Source organism: Sardina pilchardus, chromosome 24 (assembly GCF_963854185.1).
Source record: "Sardina pilchardus chromosome 24, fSarPil1.1, whole genome shotgun sequence".
Lineage (NCBI taxonomy): Eukaryota > Metazoa > Chordata > Actinopteri > Clupeiformes > Clupeidae > Sardina > Sardina pilchardus.
The window spans coordinates 8210626-8228179 of NC_085017.1; the positions used below are offsets into that span (position 1 = coordinate 8210626).

Consider the following 17554-nt stretch of genomic DNA (forward strand, 5'->3'; position numbering starts at 1 on the left):
TGCCACACTCTAATCAGCTATTTAACGCAAAACACCTGCAACAGCCTTTAAATGGTCTCTCAGTCTAGTGCTGTAGGCTACACAATCATGGGCAAGACTGCTGACTTGACAAATGGCCAAAAGACGACCATTGTCACCTTGCACAAGGAGGGCGAGACACAAAAGGTCATTGCTAAAGAGAATGGCTGTTCACAGAGCTCTGTGTCCAAGCAAATTAATAGAGAGGTGAAGGGAAGGAGAAGGCGATAAGGCAATAAGGATAACCACACCCTGGAGAGGATTGTGAAACAAAACTCATTCATGTGAAAATGTGAAGGAGATTCGCAAAGAGTGGACTGCAGCTGGAGTCAGTGCTTCAAGAACCACCCACGCACAGACGTATGCAAGACATGGGTTTCAGCTGTCGCATTCCTTGTGTCATTCCTTGTGTTGATCCACTGTGTTTTCTGAGGTCCAGGATCAACGCAGCCATCTACCAGGAAGTTTTAGAGCAGTTCATGTTTCCTGCTGCTGACCAACATTATGGAGTTAGATTTCATTTTCCAACAGGACTTGGCACCTGCACACAGTGCCAAGCTACCAGTACTTGTTTTAAGGACCATGGTATCCCTCCCTAGTCAGCAAACTCAAAGAGGAAGATGCCATACGCTAGACCCAACAATGCAGAAGAGTCTAAGGCCACTATCGGAGCAAGCTGGGCTCTCAAAACACCTGAACAGTGCCACAGACTGATGTACAAACTCGTATTTTCCATGTTAATACTTTTCTTTTGGCCAACATTTCTGAAAAAAAAATGTCATTCAGTGTGCAATGAATGAATATAATATACAAGTTTCACTTCTTGCATGGAATTACTGACACACATCAACCTTTTGATATTCTGATGATATTCTAATTATATTGGCCGGGTTTCCCAAAATCGTTAAGAAGCTCTTAAAGGGATAGTTCGGATTTTAAGACACGAAGTTGTATGGGTTCCCTGTCAGCAACGTAGTGCATCAGCACTGACTTACCCCCGACAGCGTCCTGTGAGCCGAGATCCAGCCGGTTTTTGATCGTTTTTGATGCCGGACTATTTTCTTCAGCAAGTTTCTGGGGTCACGAAAGTAAAGTGTTTTTCTTCTCAAAACCATATGCGTTCAACAGAGTGATATATTTGCACCACAAAAACGTTGTCCAGCTGTCAGTAGCGCGCAGTGATAGGAATCGCGAAAAATAAGTAAGTGATAACGAGGTTTGAATTTTTCCTGGACAACGTTTTTGTGGTGCAAATATATCACTCTGTTGAACGCATATGGTTTTGAGAAGAAAAACACTTTACTTTCGTGACCCCAGAAACTTGCCGGACTACTTTCTTCAGCATCAAAAACGATCTAAAACCGGCTGGATCTCGGCTCACAGGACGCTGTCGGGGGTAAGTCAGTGCTGATGCACTACGTTGCTGACAGGGAACCCATACAACTTCGTGTCTTAAAATCCGAACTATCCCTTTAAGTCCTAAGAACTTCTTAGGAGCGTTCTTAGAACATTCTTACAACGCTCCTAAGAAGTTCTTAGCACTTAAGAGCTTCTTAACAATTTTGGGAAACCCGGCCATTACCAGTGTAAGTTAGTAAGTTGTAAGTTAGTAAGTTGTAAGTTGTTTTTTTTTAAATAGTGGTTTATTTGCTAGGGACCATGCATATTTATGTACATTGCTGTATATAAAAACACCATGTAAATATGCCAGAATTGGTACAAATAAGTACTTTTCATCAAGTCCCAAGGCAGGTGACATAAGACCAACAGAGACAGCAGTCATACGCTCATTCACTATAAATATAAAAGGTACACATAATGGTGACATATAGAAAACTTAGAAAACTGTTTAATAGGAAAAAATACAATTACAGATACATGGCACGTACATGCAATGCTCAAGAAGATGTTTTTGTCCACACATGGGTCACCCAATCAACAAGGTAACATCTGCCATAACGCAGAGATAATAACAGTTCTATTCTTCAAGCAAAATCTCTTGTCTCAAAACTGTCATGACACAAATGTACATGGCAACACTCTGCACACACCACAGCCACACAGACAATGGCTGGGTTTCCCCAGATTCGTTAAGAAGCTCTTAAGTACTAAGAACGTCTTAGGAGCGCTCTAAGAACATTCCAAGAACGCTCCTGAGAAGTTCTTAGCACTTAAGAGCTTCTTAACGAATCTGGGAAACGCGGCCAATGTAGATGATCATTATCATCTGTGGTGTCCACATTGTAGCTGCTCGTTTCCACTTGAGTGCTATGGGGTCTCTTCCTCTGCCGGGGCTCCTTCAGGGCCTGGGTTTGGCCTTGCTTTAGCAGAAACCTTTGCTGATGACTGGTGAGCATGCTGGTGAACCTGCTGATCTGTGGATGCTTCTGATCTCAGTTTCTTCTTGACATGATACCGGTGGTTTTTAGACTTCAGATGCGCTAGAGAGATTTGGAAAAAAAAAAAAAAAACAATACTCTGAATGGCCGGGTTTCCCAAAATTGTTAAGAAGCTCTTAAGTGCTAAGAACTTCTTAGGAGCGTTGTAAGAATGTTCTAAGAACGCTCCTAAGAAGTTCCTAGGACTTAAGAGCTTCTCAACGATTTTGGGAAACCCGGCCAATGTTGACAACCACATATTCCTCAGTATTCACTGGAAAAGAGATCTCAAGAAGACAAATCTGTCAAACATGTCAATGCATCAATCTGCTAGTGTCTACTATTCATGTGTTTGCAATAGGCCTACCACTCCACTCCAGGTCTCCAATGATGATCTTTTCACACAGCTCACATGTGTGGTGACTCCTCTTATTCTTCTGTCCTGCCCCTTTCAGCCTCAGTGGTTCAATCGAAGGCTTCTCTCCCTGTAACAAAGAAGAAGTGCCAGAAAGAATGAAGAGCCCTATGCTAAACGCTAGATTAAAAAAAGAAAATCAACAAACAATCCACAAACTTTCATAAACAGACATACCTTCTGAAGGTGCTCTAGGATACGCAGAGCAGGGTTAAGGACCGTCTCCTCCCATTGAGACACATCAGTCACATCGAGGCCATAAACTGGAGGTACATTAGAACCTGACCCTGGAGACCAGAAGGTGGGTCAGTAACAGCTGTGGACATGTGGAGCATGTTTTAATTCTTCCCAATTGAAATATTTCAAAAGCAGCAAAAATCACAATTTGAGGCAAAATTGAGTCTTCTGCTACCGAGCAAGAATGGAATAATCTTGTCACCATCTGAGAAGCAGACACCATTTCCAATTTTAGTCTAGCTAAATATTATTCTTTAGTGTATCCTAGTAAAATGCTATGCTTTTCAATTTACTTCACTATAAAAAATCCCATAAAACCGGAAAAAAACATCATGGCTCCCTATCTTACTATCTTGCTATCTTACATCCCCTAAAAATCCTTACACCACTGACCACTAACTGGTGTATAGCAAAAGGCGCATATAAAGCACAGTTGAAGACACACTGTCACAAGATGCACTGTAAGCAGCAACTCCTCTCCGGGATATATACTTAGGATTTTTATTCAGTCATTTGAGCATTATTGGGTTACTGTAAGTGTTGCTATTTTCTGGCTGTATTTTCAATGGTAACCTCCTTGTTAGTCAATAGTGAAAATAACTAAATGTGTAGAACTGTTTTGTCGTCAACTATGAGACCAGGGTGAAGTTAGTCTCACTTAACCTACAGTATGAGTTCAAATAATAGGTGAGTGCAGATGCATGTAGGCTATACTCACAAGCAGTTTTTAGTAAAGCAAGGTTTAGTGGAATCCCTGTTCCATATGGTCTCGCATGCAAGCCGATTCCTTCAAATATGCCGCTGACTTAAATTATGTGATGTTTGAAGTTGCGCTGCTTACTGTTAAAGGGAACAACAGATGCCATTCTCAATGTTTAAAGGATGTCACGCCCTAAACACACCCATGACTGATTAAGAAACGTAAGAACAACCCTTTTGCGCCCAGTGTCTGATCACAAAATCACGCCATTAAATGAGTGATTGTGGACTGGCTACGCCTTTAATGTCTATAAACTTTGCGCCTTTGACCATCCGTTTCCGATGGCCAAAATACGGCCCTTAAACTTAAACTCTTCAGTTAATAATGTTACTGTTGAACGAGGACATGTGTAACCGAATTCAGCACCTTTCTACCTCTCTTCCTCTTCTAGACCTCCAACAGACACTTCTTGCCAAATGGAGGAATACACATTTCATCTATCCATCAAAGATATCTAGACACACCATACAGTACGTTCTGCACTTTACCCCACTCGTTACAGTACAACCCCTTTAACATCCTCCATGATCAGAGAAGAGGGCAAAATGAACATTACCAGTACATGAAAATCACCAGGAAATATTGAAACACAAGGAAATATTGCATTTAGAACTTCTCTTCATTACACCAGAATCATATTTAGGGAATGAGAAAGACCAGTCATCAACTGTGAGGGTTTAGGATGAAACCCAGTGGTCACTCACTCTGGAGGAAGCGGTTTCGAACCCATTTGTTCTGTTTCCGAGCATAACGTCGAGTCGCCATCTTCAAAGTCTCAACACCTATGGATCATAGAGAAAAAGGGTGACTAGTGTCCATCTGAGAGTGAATGACTAGAATAAAAGAATAATAGAATAAAAAAACACTAAGAGCAGATAATGAAGAGCAAAGGAGACAGATACATGTTAAAAGTGATTTTTTTCAGGAAGAGGAACTGCCAGTTGGCCAGTTCAGTCAGTATCACTGATCTATAAAGAATACCTGGATAGACTATCTCATTGTTGCTGACCCATCAACAATGAAGCCAATGGAACTGTCCTGAGTGGTCCCATAATGGCGGCGATGTGTTCCAATTCCATTGTTGCAGAACGGCAACATTCTTTTACTGTCTTTTACTGTCTATGCATTCCTATGGCAAGTGGTCCCATAATGGCCGCCCCCATGTAGGCTTCAGAATTTTGACGTAGATGCTCTATCCAGGTATTCTTTATAGATCAGTGGTCAGTATCCACCTCTTTCCTTAACCCGGAAATATGTATCGTTGCGATGGTTACGATACTGTTTTCAACTTCCGTTCATTCTGTTAACATGTGCGTTCTCCATAGCAAACTAGGTTATGCCTCAACTTAGATTTCTTTCGAAATGTTGACAATTCTGCCCTCAGCATGTATATACTGCATCACATATAACCGATATAAAATAGAAAAGTTGACTTTTATATGCGTTATGACATGTTAAGCACCGTAAACCGTCACGTTAAAACAGATACAATGCAGCTTCGCCGGAAATAGAAAACCGTCTCGGTGTCATGGCGACCCCCATTGTTGGCTGCGGAATATCGTGGATACGTTAGACCGGCACATCCGGGAACTTGACTCGCGACGAACGTTCCCGCCCCTTTTTGGGGGAAACAAACTACGTCTCCCATTAACTCCAATGCAAATTAGGCTCAATAAACGTAATTCGTACCGAAATCGTAGGGGTAAATGATAACAGAAAACACAACGAATCAATAGGACCACTCAATATATTACCACTTTGCCGGTCGTTGACCGTGAAAAATACGTTCAAAAGCTTAATTCAATCAAAGTAAAAACATGTCCCTTCGGTCTCCCGAGTAGCCTGCTAGCAGTAGCAGTGGCCAGTGTCATACCCAGACATACTCTTATCTCATTGAATCTCCAGTTAAATAACTAAATTGTTTTCCTGTATTTTTGGCCTCTTATTTTAATTGTAATGTTGTGTAGTTGACTGACAGGCTTGGATGTAAAGTATGTTCGTTAGATAATTCCAACATATGATAATTTCTGTCGTAGCCGATAGCCTAGCTGCTAGTGTTAGCCAAGTGTTAGCCTAGATTTCCGTTTTCGTTGGTCTGATTTATTTTTGGTGTAGCCTAATGTTAGGGGTTCTTAGCTTTGTGGTTGGTACACCCAACCACACAGCAACTTATCGGCATGTCTGTCTACCGCGACCACTGATCTATAAATAATAAGTTATTCGTTATAGATCAATGACCGTGAACAACACCCGTTCACTTTGGCTTGTTTCAGGCTTGTTCTGAGGGCTTGTTTCCCCAAAAAAGGGGCGTGGCGCAGACAACCTGGCTCTGTGTGACGCGACGCCGGTCGAACGTATAAAAACACCTGAAGATTTCCCTTAAAGTTTGAGGTAAGTTTTTCTAAAATAAATAAATAAACACAACTGGTTCATTTGAAAAATAAATAAATAATAAACAACATAATAAACATGCTCTTTGACGATCCCTAAAAATTTACATATATTGTTATTCAAACATAAAATGACTGAAAATGACAAACATCCATCTGATCAAAGCTCACCTCACCTTTCTTCTTCAGGCTATTGAGCTCCTCCTGGCTGGTCTCCTTGTCTGCTGTGAGATATTCATGGAACTCCTTAAAACCAATGGACTGGAAGATACCATGCTGGTAGTCCTGACTGACATAGTATTATTTAAATGCAAAGCAGAAATGTTAGGACATAAAGCAGATGTGCATTTTTTAGGAAAAACCATAAAACATTAAAAACAAAATATATAAAAATGTGATTTCAATTATTTTCCAATGTGGAGTTTTGTGTGTACAATACTGCTCTGAGGATCACAATAGAATATTGTTGTCAGTGTGCCAAGTTGGGAAAACAACATAAACAGATGTTGGCACTTCCTTGAAAACATATTTATGTGTATATTTAGAGTGGATGGAAAATGGAAAATAATAATACTGTTTAAACAAAAGTGTTTAAGCATGATTTTTTAAATGTGAAAACAGGAGGTGTGAGAAACGTGTGAGGAATTTCAAGTTTGCCGCCCACTGTAGGAGCTCTTTGTCTCCAGCTATTCTACGGGGCCCTAAGGGCCTGTGAAACATTTAGGTGTGCATATACACACCAGTTCTCCTGGACCATCTGTTGATTAAAGCGTATGTGGAATTGCTGCAGCTCAGTGATGAGGCCTTGTGAGAGCATCTCCTCTACCCGTTGATCCAAGCGTTCATCCAGAGCTGTGGTTGCAGGGTAGAACAGGAGTAGTGGGGTTCAGAGACACTTCTGACTAATTGGCCTTTCACTAATTCACAGATTAGGATAAATGCAGACACCAAATTTCCCTCACGGGCAAAAGACTATACTTACCAAGACAAGCACTGCACTGCATTGCCTTTGATCACACGATTGATAAAGAGTGCACTGCCTACAGCATGCAATACATGGATACTATATGACAGAAACAAACCAATCACCACTGCTTTTGGTCACAAGTTACCTTTTTCCTGTCAATGGTTTGTCAAGATAATTGAACTAAACTTGCCTATTGTTATACAGTAGAAGCTAAATTAGGATAGTGCCTGTGTTTAAAGGCCCACCCATAATCTGTGATTTATCCTACTGTATGCCTTAACCCTAACATTAGCTAAGGCATAATCTTTCCAAGTAAACTGTGGGCAAAGCTCTATGAATGTCATTGTACTTAAATGCAATGACAATAAAGACATTCTATTCTATTCTATTCTATGTATATACAGGGTAAAGCTCAAAAGTGACCAATCACCTCCCCAATAGCACAGCCTCCGGAAGAAAATTTCCCATTCAGTTTTTCTTCCATTGACATTTGGGGATATCAGTATATAAAAGAGCTTGGGGCATTGATTCAGGCTTACCAGCTATTGTATAAATTGTGACTAAAAATCATTCCTGGACTGTGAATATATTTCATTATCCGAGTGAAGGAGCTACTCATCTCATCAACCATTGTGAATGAGACATTTTCTAATGTTTTTTAATCAAACAACAGTATAACATGCTTCCTTTTGATGACCAACTTTATACTGTGCCTAGTGCTTTCCAGTGAAATCCCAAATAAAACATATTTTTCTTAAAACAAAGTTGAGATCATATAAACAGAGCTAGTTTTAAGTCAGTTAAGTCAGTTAAGACAGTTATGACATTATGACTTATAATCAAATTCTCAATGGAGAAAATGAGTGGGATTTTTACTTCCTGAGTGGGCAGTCATTACTAGTCATGTTCACATGGACAGTTTTTTTTTATCATTCCGATTAACCTAATCCGAATGAAAAAAAAGTGCCGTCTGTTTAATGGGGTACGTTCTATTCTGATCAGGTGCTTTCAAGCACTTTAGAATCTTTGATCGGAATAGCTGTCGTTGCCTACTTTTCATTGGGAAGATTATAGCAGGCAATCCAAATGGCCGTATAAATGGGTGTTCATTCAGACTAGGAACGGACTACACCACCTCTTTTATTCCGATTAAAATTCTGATCGGATCAGACATTTTCTTTGCGACTGAGATGTTTATATGACAATTTTTATTCCGGAATAAAAGTGTCCATGTAAACGTGGCTACTGTTGAGCTCTGTTTGGGTGAGAGAAAAGGAATGTTTATATCTGTGTACACTCACTCTGCATATCAGCGTGCAGCCAGAAGATACAGGGCTCTGGGAATCTTAGAGGGCCCCCCAGGTTGTCACCCCCCTCTTGTTCTCTTTGCTGCTTCAGAAGTCTGCTGTGAGCCACACCTGTTTCCTCAAACACTTGCAAGCTCCTGATAAACACATAAACACACACACACACACACACACACACACACACACACACACACACACACACACACACACACACACAGATAATGGGCTAATTGTCATTAATTGTTGCCATGGAGGCTTAGAGGCGTCACAAGTAGGCCTATTAGCATTACAGTGTTAAGTGACAGGCTTGATTTACACACACTGCTAAAGCAGTCATTATGTTTGTTTCTCATAATGACATTTGAGGTTTTATGGAGTATTTTCTGGTTTACCTAATGACATTCAGAAATGTCTGAAATCCATGTCTTACAGTATATGTGTAATGCCAACTTTGCCAACTTACATCTACAGTAGTCATTTAAATTGCAGATGTAGAATCACTCATTGAGGGAAACACTTTGCAATGTAAAAAATGCAATAACACCACCACCAACAACAAAAAACATTCATTGTCAATAACTAAATACAAATATTAACAAAAACAGATTTTAACTGTTATAATGTTTAATTGTAAATCTAATCAAATTGTTCCTCTTCTATCTATTCTACAGAATAGTTTCAATAACGATGCAAAGATACTGCATCAATCTGTAGAGTATTCCATTACTATTCCATTGCTATTTGCTTTGTTTTTATTTATTTATTTATCTATTTATTTATTTATCTCTCAAGGCACTCATATCAACCATACGCCAATCAGACGTCAACAGAACTAACATAGCTACAGAGCTCTTATTTTATCTTAGAAGTTCATTTTTCCATATAAAAGTTGGTGTCAGCAGCTTAGTGAATACAGCTTCAGAGAAAACTGTTAAATTAAAAACGTATAATGCGATTTAGGAGTATTCTCAGCATTAAGATAAGATACTTTCTGAATACAGGCCCTGATAATGAAGTTTCTAATAAGCTTAGGTTAGAACCTTGCAACTTTGCGGGTATCATGAGGATGCAAAATGGCTGCCATATCAGGGTCCACCTCATTCAGCCGTCGATGCAACTCAGAAGCCCCCAGTTTCTGTAAGGTCATCTTTGGATCCGGACAGCTCAAACTCTGTCCTTGATCTTCACTGCCCTGCCATAACAGAGAAGAAAGAGAGAATTGGGGGAATTGTAAAAGTAAAACATTTTCTGTACACAACAGACTATGCCACCTGCTCCCATATTTTATCAGCATTATTTCTCTTGCACTCCTACACTGTAGGTAGCAGCATATTATTTTCAGCATTTCTATTCCTCATTTTGGACAAGTACATTGAGGCAAATGGACTTGACTGACCCCGTTGTGTGGGAGTGTGTCTGGGCAATTTTCACACACTGTATGCTGTATGACAGATTGCAACACAAGCCTAAAGGTAGACCTACCATACATTGCATAGCCTACTGTAAGAGGAAAATGTCGCCAACTATTCATGTGTGTACTTGTGTACTTGTGACGGCAACAAATGATTCAACCATGTTTATTGTCAGATTACATTACCATCCATTTGGCATTAGGGGGTAGAAGCTATTGAACATGAAGTAATGAAATGGCCACTGTAGAGCTCCCCCTAGTGTTCGCTTACTTGTCATGGCTTGTTCCCCCAGTACACAATGAAAATGCTTTTGACGTGGATGCAAACGATTAACAACTGACAAAAACTATTTCCATAGAGCTATATCTACTGATAGCTCTCCAAAGAGCTACATCTACTGACAAGGTAATGTTTTACGATTCTCGTGAGATGTCTTTGGGTGGACTATTCTTGAAGCTGAATGACTGGTTCTCTTATTAGCAACTATGCTAGGTGAATAATTACCCTATTACCCTTGTTTGTTCAAACTGTCAGTGGAAAATACTCACATTTGCCATCCAGCTCTTCTATTAGGAGATTTACCACTTACTCTGAGTTAGCTTACTCAGGTTTGTCAGTATACCATGTACTTGGAATACCCCCAGGTTGCCAGCTCTTTTTTTTTTCTCCAGAAGTTTACTATCAAGGGTAGTAACCCAATTATTACATGGACATGAATTAATGAAACAAACAAGACTGCTACAGAAGTTAAAAAACTGAATGATTTTAACAAATACCATTTCTACTGTTGGCTAATCAACATGTATGTCAGACATGATTCCTTTGCACAGGGAGATGAAGACCCTACCCCGAAGGAGTTGAAGTGGTCATACAGAATAGGAACTGCTGCTACTGTAGATGAACTTCTTTCGCCCACAGTTCCAAGCAGTGCGGACATGCAAGAGTTCTAGGAACTACATAAAGTTATTCGAACTAAAAAAAAAAGTCACTGCAGTGTGAAAAGGCCTTTTCTAGCCCAATGATTTCTGAAGCCAAAATAAATGCTGACAATGGGATGTGAAAACTGGTAGGTCACTTTGATTTGCTGTGAAACTGAAAGTGATCTTAAATGGAATTAATTTAGCTTCAGGTTGTTTTCTGAATACAACACAAGAGTTGTATTGTAACAATGTAACACACACACAGACATAGTGCTTACTTTAGTGTCCACCAGCACCTTCCACAGAAGGGACTCGATGTAGTAGTTGGTTCCTCCCACGACTATGGGCAGCTTCTGACGCTGGTGCAGGTCTTCTACGTGCAGCATTAAGGAACTAACAAAGTACAGGAATCCATTTACACCTTCACCATTGCCCTTCCCTTACCCTACATACCTTCCTTTACCCTACATACCTTCCTTTGTCCACAACACACAAACTAGAAAAGCACTCAGAGAGGGCAGACCTCCGCCTGTATTGTTCCTCTAACTAGGCTATGAAATGAGAGAATTCACCTGGTATTCGCCCTCTTTTTCTATCAAACCTGAAGCCATTCTGAAGCGTTCGAATCTTTTTATCCATGCAGGCCACAAGCTTACTTCAAGGTCGAACGGTCCTGGTGGTGTGATGGTGAATAGGCTATGTTGTCCATACTGCATGCTTTTTGCTAGTCGCTGGCTTGTTACTGTAGCTATCGCAGACTCTTGCTCCACCATTGATTATAATGTCAGCTTCACTTTTAGATTATATTACTTTTACATCTATTTTCAGATTATATTACCTTTACATAATTTGTGTTAATTTGGCATTGAAGGGTTTATAACAGTAATTGGTTTCGGATGGCCCTTTAAAAGGCGGACCCCCACGTACTGTAAACGGAGTAAAGAAGATTAGGGTTAGTTTCAGTAAGGCCTTCAGAGTTCCCTATCTCAGTGTTGATCAACCCAGAGATCAGGGTTAGACAGAATTTGTGCACTGGTGCATAGTCATGTTGGAACAGGAAGGGGCCATCCCCAAACTGGGCTTGGCCTCTTAGTTCCAGTGAAAGGAACTCTGAATGTGTCAGCATTAACCAAGAGATTTTGGACAATTGGAAGACTATTGGATGACAATTTTGGACAATTGGATGATAGAGTTTGATGTGGATGAACTTGACTGGCCTGCACAGAGTCCTGACCTCAACCCAATAGAACACCTTTGGGATGAATTAAAGTCGAGATTGAGAGCCAGTCTCCTCATCCAACATCAGTGTGTGACTTAACAAATACGCTTCTGAAAGAATGGTCAAAAATGCCCATAAACACTCCCAAACCTTGTGGAAAGCCTTCCCAGAAGAGTTGAAGCTGTTATAGCTACAAAGGGTTGACCAATCACATCCAATTCTTAATCCATAGGGCTTAATATGACATTGAAGTTCATATGGGGGTCAAGGCAGGTGACCCAATACTTTTGGCAATATAGTGTATATTCGACTTCAAAACAAGATCGTGACACCCCTAGTGTTTGATGACTTGGTGCCATGTTGTTGTTTCTCACCGACTTGGAAAAAGCAAAGGTTGTTGATTAACATACAGTATGTAGCCATTGTTTTCAAACAAAATTATGTGGCCTACTGGTTAGGACTTCGAGCTTATAGCCAAAGGGTTGCCAGTTCGATCCCTGACCAGTAGGAAAAAGTGCTTGAGCGCTGCTCACAGGATCAAAAGAGTATATATACTTATACTTATACACCGCTGCTGGTGCTTGAAGGATATGAGTTTGAGAGCATGGTTTCTGAAGTCCACCACAGTATAGCTGTTAACCAGTGGGTCCAAGAAGCTGATCATGTGATGGGGACACTGAGCATGCTCCTCAGCAGTAACTTTATTGGTTATAATGTCCAGCCCTTTATAGACCTAGAGTGTAGAAAAGAGAAGGAGAAAAACAGGGATCACTTCTTGCTGAGAGGAAGCATTGGCTCAGATATGGTCAGTCAATCATACCATTGTTTATGTTTACAAGTGCAATGCCCGTTCAGACATGCGAAGACAGAAAACCAATAGCCCAATTAGTAGGCCTGCTTTAAAAATAGGATCATTAATGATGAATACCATGTGGAGAGAGCAGAATTTAAGCATGGCTGCATCTGACATTTTTTTACAGATCAGAAGGACAAAAGCCTAGATAAGGCTATGTGTTTTAACTTGATAGAGAAAATAATTTTTTGTGGAATTTTTGTGCCCACCCACAATTTCTACCAGCCCACAAACGTAGTAGCCTAAGCTAACCATCCCTGAAAGTCATTCACATCCACTAAGGTAGCAAGTCTACAGCACAGCGTTTGATGAGTCTGCAATGATGTAGGAATATCATGGCAATGAAGCCAACAACATTGGTACAACATTGTTGTGTAAATGTGCATTGACAAGTTCAGAGATCATAGCCTACAGTACACATAGGCTACATACATGTTACACAGGGGCCGGTGGTGTATTTTGACAGCAATACCTTAGCATTTTATTTACTTTATTTACCTTAACTTAATACCACCACTTAACATGACTGCAGCGGTCGGATATCCTAGTTGAAAAGTAGGTAAATGTAGAAAAGGTAGACTAATTAGCTACCACACAGATGCAGTGTATCATGCAGTGCTGACGACACCAAATTAACGTTACATCTTTTCACCCTTTGTCACTTCTTACCTGCATAGAATCGGCACTTATTATCTCGCCATGCAGCCGTTTACCGATTTCAATTGCTAGTTTTGATTTTCCAGTGCCCGTTGCTCCAAGAATCACAACAAGGGGTGGAATCAAGGTTTTCTTGAAAGCGTTCTGCATGCCGAGAGTGGAGGCCGCCATGACAGTTCAGCGCATGCGTATGGGGGGAAAGCTATGGAAAGCCAAAGCTGCCAGAAAACGGGGATATTTCCCCACGTTAGCTCAAGTATATCCGTGAAATACGCCCGAATTCTCAGTCTTTACGCCGCTTTTATCGCCGCTCTAAGAGGCACCGCCGTTAAAAGCGCCGTAATGCGCCGAAAATGCGCCGTTTTTAACGCCGTAGTGATGTTCTAAAGACCCGCGCGTATTTTACGCGCGTCGTGCGCATCATAAACACCGCGCGTAAAATACGGGCGATTTTAATTATGATAATGATATCCATCCTTCTTTTCTGGCAGCCAATGATTTTGAAGTGTTTGCGCCCAATGGCTGATCAAGACAGGTAGACCAAAACAGTTCAGTACAGATCACCAATGTGGCAAAGATGGCTCTAACTTAAAGGGATATTCCGCCATTTTTGGAAATACGCTCATTTTCCACCTCCCCTCGAGCAAAACAATCGATATTTACCTTGTTCCCGTTCATCCAGCCATTCTGTGAGTCTGGCGATACAACTTTTAGCTTCAGCCTAGCATAGATCACTGAATCGGATTAGACCATTAGCTTCTCGCCTGCTAGCTTCATGTTTAAAAGTGACTAAGATTTCTGATAATTTTCCCATTTAAAACGTGTCTCCTCTCAAGTTAGAAAGTGCAATAAGACCAACTGAAAATGAAACCTGGCGTTTTTCTAGGCTGATTTGACATGGAACTACACTCTCATCTGGCGTAATAATCAAGGCAACTTGCAAACATACCATAGGCGCAGTGATATCGTACGCAGCATCTGAAAATAGTCCCCATAGACATCAAGCAGTAGTAGTGCCAGTAGCTGCAAGTTGCCTTGATTATTACGCCAGATGAGAATGTAGTTCCATGTCAAATCAGCCTAGAAAAACGGCAGGGTTCATTTTCAGTTGGTCTTATTGCACTTTCTAACTTGAGAGGACACACGTTTTAAATGGGAAAATTACCAGAAATATTAGTCACTTTTAAACATGAAGCTAGCAGGCGAGAAGCTAATGGTCTAATCCGATTCAATGATCTATGCTAGGCTGAAGCTAAAAGTTGTATCGCCAGACTCACAGAATGGCTGGATGAACGGGAACAAGGTAAATATCGATTGTTTTGCTCGAGGGAAGGTGGAAAATGAGCGTAATTCCACAAATGGCGGAATATCCCTTTAACTGCATTTGGCTGATATTTTAGGGGGAGAGAGGACAAGCACCCATAAATTAACCTCATTGTTATTTTGAATCCCTATTTCATGCTTCGTTCATCTAAATACTTGGATTTTTTTTTTTTTTTTAACGTTTTTAATTTCCCTTACGGTCTTATAACAGTTGGTCTATTTTGCACCTGTGGATCAGATAGTGCTGTGGTTAGAGATCACGCCTAGTATGCAGTGTTGCCTTTTGTGAAATGCAGGTTCGAATCCAGCGAAAGTTAACGACTTTTCTTCTCTTTCCCACATCCACCACGTTGCTACGTTGGTGTGCATTTGTTTGGATAGAAAGCAACTGACTTTGTGTTAACAAACAGAAGTTCGGTTTTGCTGTTGCTGTCATCGTTTTGATGTAATTAATAAATCTTACACTGGCTATCAATGTATGTGTGTACTGGTTGTGTTGTGTGGCACTGGCGCTCTCTACAGCCCGGTAATTTCAAAGCGTAATTGCAGATGGGTGAAGAAACAAATTGCGCTAGCTAACTGCATTGCAGCTTCACATTGGCTGACATTTTAGGGGGAGAGAGGACAAGCACCCATAAATGAACCTCATTGTTATTTTGAATCCCTATTTCATGCTTCGTCCATCTAAATACCTGGATTTTTTTTAATTTATTTTTTTTACGTAACGTAATTTCCCTTATGTTTTTAAAACAATTAGTCTCATTTTTTTCTAGGTCCAGATAGTGTAGTGTTTAAGGCTCTTGCCTAGTGTCTTTTGTGAAATGCAGGTTCGAATCCCGCGAATCTCAACAACTTTTCCGCTCTCTTTCTCCCATTCACTACGTTGCTACTCTGTTTTTGTTTATCTGTTTAAATAGTTTGTGTAGAGCTACTGGTCCTCCTCCTCCTCCTCCTCCTCCTCCTCCTCCTCCTCCTCCTCCTCTAGTCAGAGCTACTGAGAAAGAAACAAATTCCGCTAGCTAACTGCATTGTAGCTTCACATTTGCTATGCTTTGTTCATCTAAATACTTGAATTGACCTCTTTTTTCACGTAATTTTCCTTATTTTCTTATAACAGTTATTCCTCATAGTGATTGTGTGTCTGATAGTATGATGGTTAGGGCTCCCAGATAAGACTCTATTTTATCTTTTGTGAAATACAGTTCGAATCCCACAAAATGCAATACATTTCCTTCTCTCTTTCTCCCATTCACTACATTGCTACTTTGTTTTTGTGTATCTGATTGTTTATCTGTTTAAATAGTAATCCACTGACATTGTGCTTTTGCTCTTTCCCTTCATGGCTAAAGAATATGTAGGGCTGTGAAAATGGTATTTATATGCACTGAATGTCAGACTGTGCCTTACCTTTTTTTTAAATCAAGATTCAAAACAATGGCAACAGACAATTTCTCAATGTTTCTCAAAGGTAATGCAATCCAATATTTTTTTTGACAATATACAGGTTATAAATATTCAGGACAAAGCTTAGGCCTACAGTTGGGTGTGTGAGGTACAGTGCAAAGTTATCCTACAGCTGAGTGCGCCTGGACTGTGCAAGACTGGGTAGAGTTCTCCGATTGTATGTGGTCTCTAAACATCTTGCATTGAGGAGGCTTCCTGTTGCCACACGCCCACTTGCTTCAGAACCGGCCAGCGGGGGGTCCGTGTTGGGATGGGACATAATCTGTTGGATTCGTCAAGACAGGGTGTGTCAATGGGGGGTCCGTGGGGGAGTGCGAAAGCCATAGTGGGGTCTGTCAGGTGTGCGGCAGGTGGGGTATAGTGTGTTGGGTGTTCTTTGGAAGAGTAGCAGATGTATTTTACACATTGTTTTTGTCCTATGGCAAGGAGTCCAGAAAGGGTCACGGATGACTCGTATTCCATGTTCTCCCCTGGGGCCACTGAGAGGATGAAACTGTGCCCGAATGTGCTCCAACACAGCCCCTTCCAAAGGAAAGTCTACCGGAGGCACAGTTACCCTCTCTGGCCAGTCTACTAGCAATGCAGCCTCTGCCTGAGCTGTAGGGCCAGAAGGAGCACCAGGATCTAGAGCAGCAGCAGCAGTAGTTTGAGGGGTGGAGGGCCAGCAGCAGCAGCAGTAGTTTGAGGGGTGGAGGGCCAGCAGCAGCAGCAGTTTGAGGGGGTGGAGGGCCAGCAGCAGCAGCAGCAGCTTGAGGGGGTGGAGGGCCAGCAGCAGCAGCTTGAGGGGGTGGAGGGCCAGCAGCAGCAGCTTGAGGGGGTGGAGGGCCAGCAGCAGCAGCAGCAGCAGTTTGAGGGGGTGGAGGGCCAGCAGTAGCAGCTTGAGGGGGTGGAGGGCCAGCAGCAGCAGCAGCAGCAGTTTGAGGGGGTGGAGGGCCAGCAGCAGCAGCAGCAGCTTGAGGGGGTGGAGGGCCAGCAGCAGCAGCAGCAGCAGTTTGAGGGGGTGGAGGGCCAGCAGCAGCAGCAGCAGCTTGAGGGGGTGGAGGGCCAGCAGCAGCAGCAGCAGCTTGAGGGGGTGGAGGGCCAGCAGCAGCAGCAGCAGCAGTTTGAGGGGGTGGAGGGCCAGCAGTAGCAGCAGCAGTTTGAGGGGGTGGAGGGCCAGCAGTAGCAGCAGCAGTTTGAGGGGGTGGAGGGCCAGCAGCAGCAGCAGCAGCTCGGAAAATGTCCTGCATGGCAG

The 17554-nt window shown here is 41.7% G+C and overlaps 1 protein-coding gene across 1 annotated transcript; it reads right to left on the reverse strand.

The window, feature by feature from the left end:
• Positions 1-1849: 1849 nt before the first annotated feature.
• Positions 1850-13701, reverse strand: trit1 (tRNA isopentenyltransferase 1). The gene is made up of 11 exons (XM_062529974.1): positions 13546-13701; positions 12616-12756; positions 11083-11181; positions 9513-9664; positions 8467-8609; positions 6939-7050; positions 6375-6487; positions 4513-4590; positions 2989-3098; positions 2764-2881; positions 1850-2459 (listed from the first exon to the last, which is right to left on the reverse strand). Exons 1-11 carry the CDS (start codon positions 13681-13683, stop codon positions 2287-2289), a joined length of 1377 nt encoding a protein of 458 aa, XP_062385958.1. The 5' UTR covers positions 13684-13701; the 3' UTR covers positions 1850-2286.
• Between the last annotated feature and the right edge of the window lie 3853 nt (positions 13702-17554).

Excerpts from the sequence above, each read along its gene's own strand:
- trit1 (XM_062529974.1), bottom strand. The coding sequence starts at position 13,683 with ATGCAGAACGCTTTCAAGAAAACCTTGATTCCACCCCTTGTTGTGATT. Across the intron at positions 12,757-13,545 it reads TAAGTGCCGATTCTATGCAG|GTCTATAAAGGGCTGGACAT; the intron begins GTAAGAAGTGAC and ends TCTACACTCTAG. Across the intron at positions 6,488-6,938 it reads CAGATGGTCCAGGAGAACTG|TCAGGACTACCAGCATGGTA; the intron begins GTGTGTATATGC and ends ATACTATGTCAG.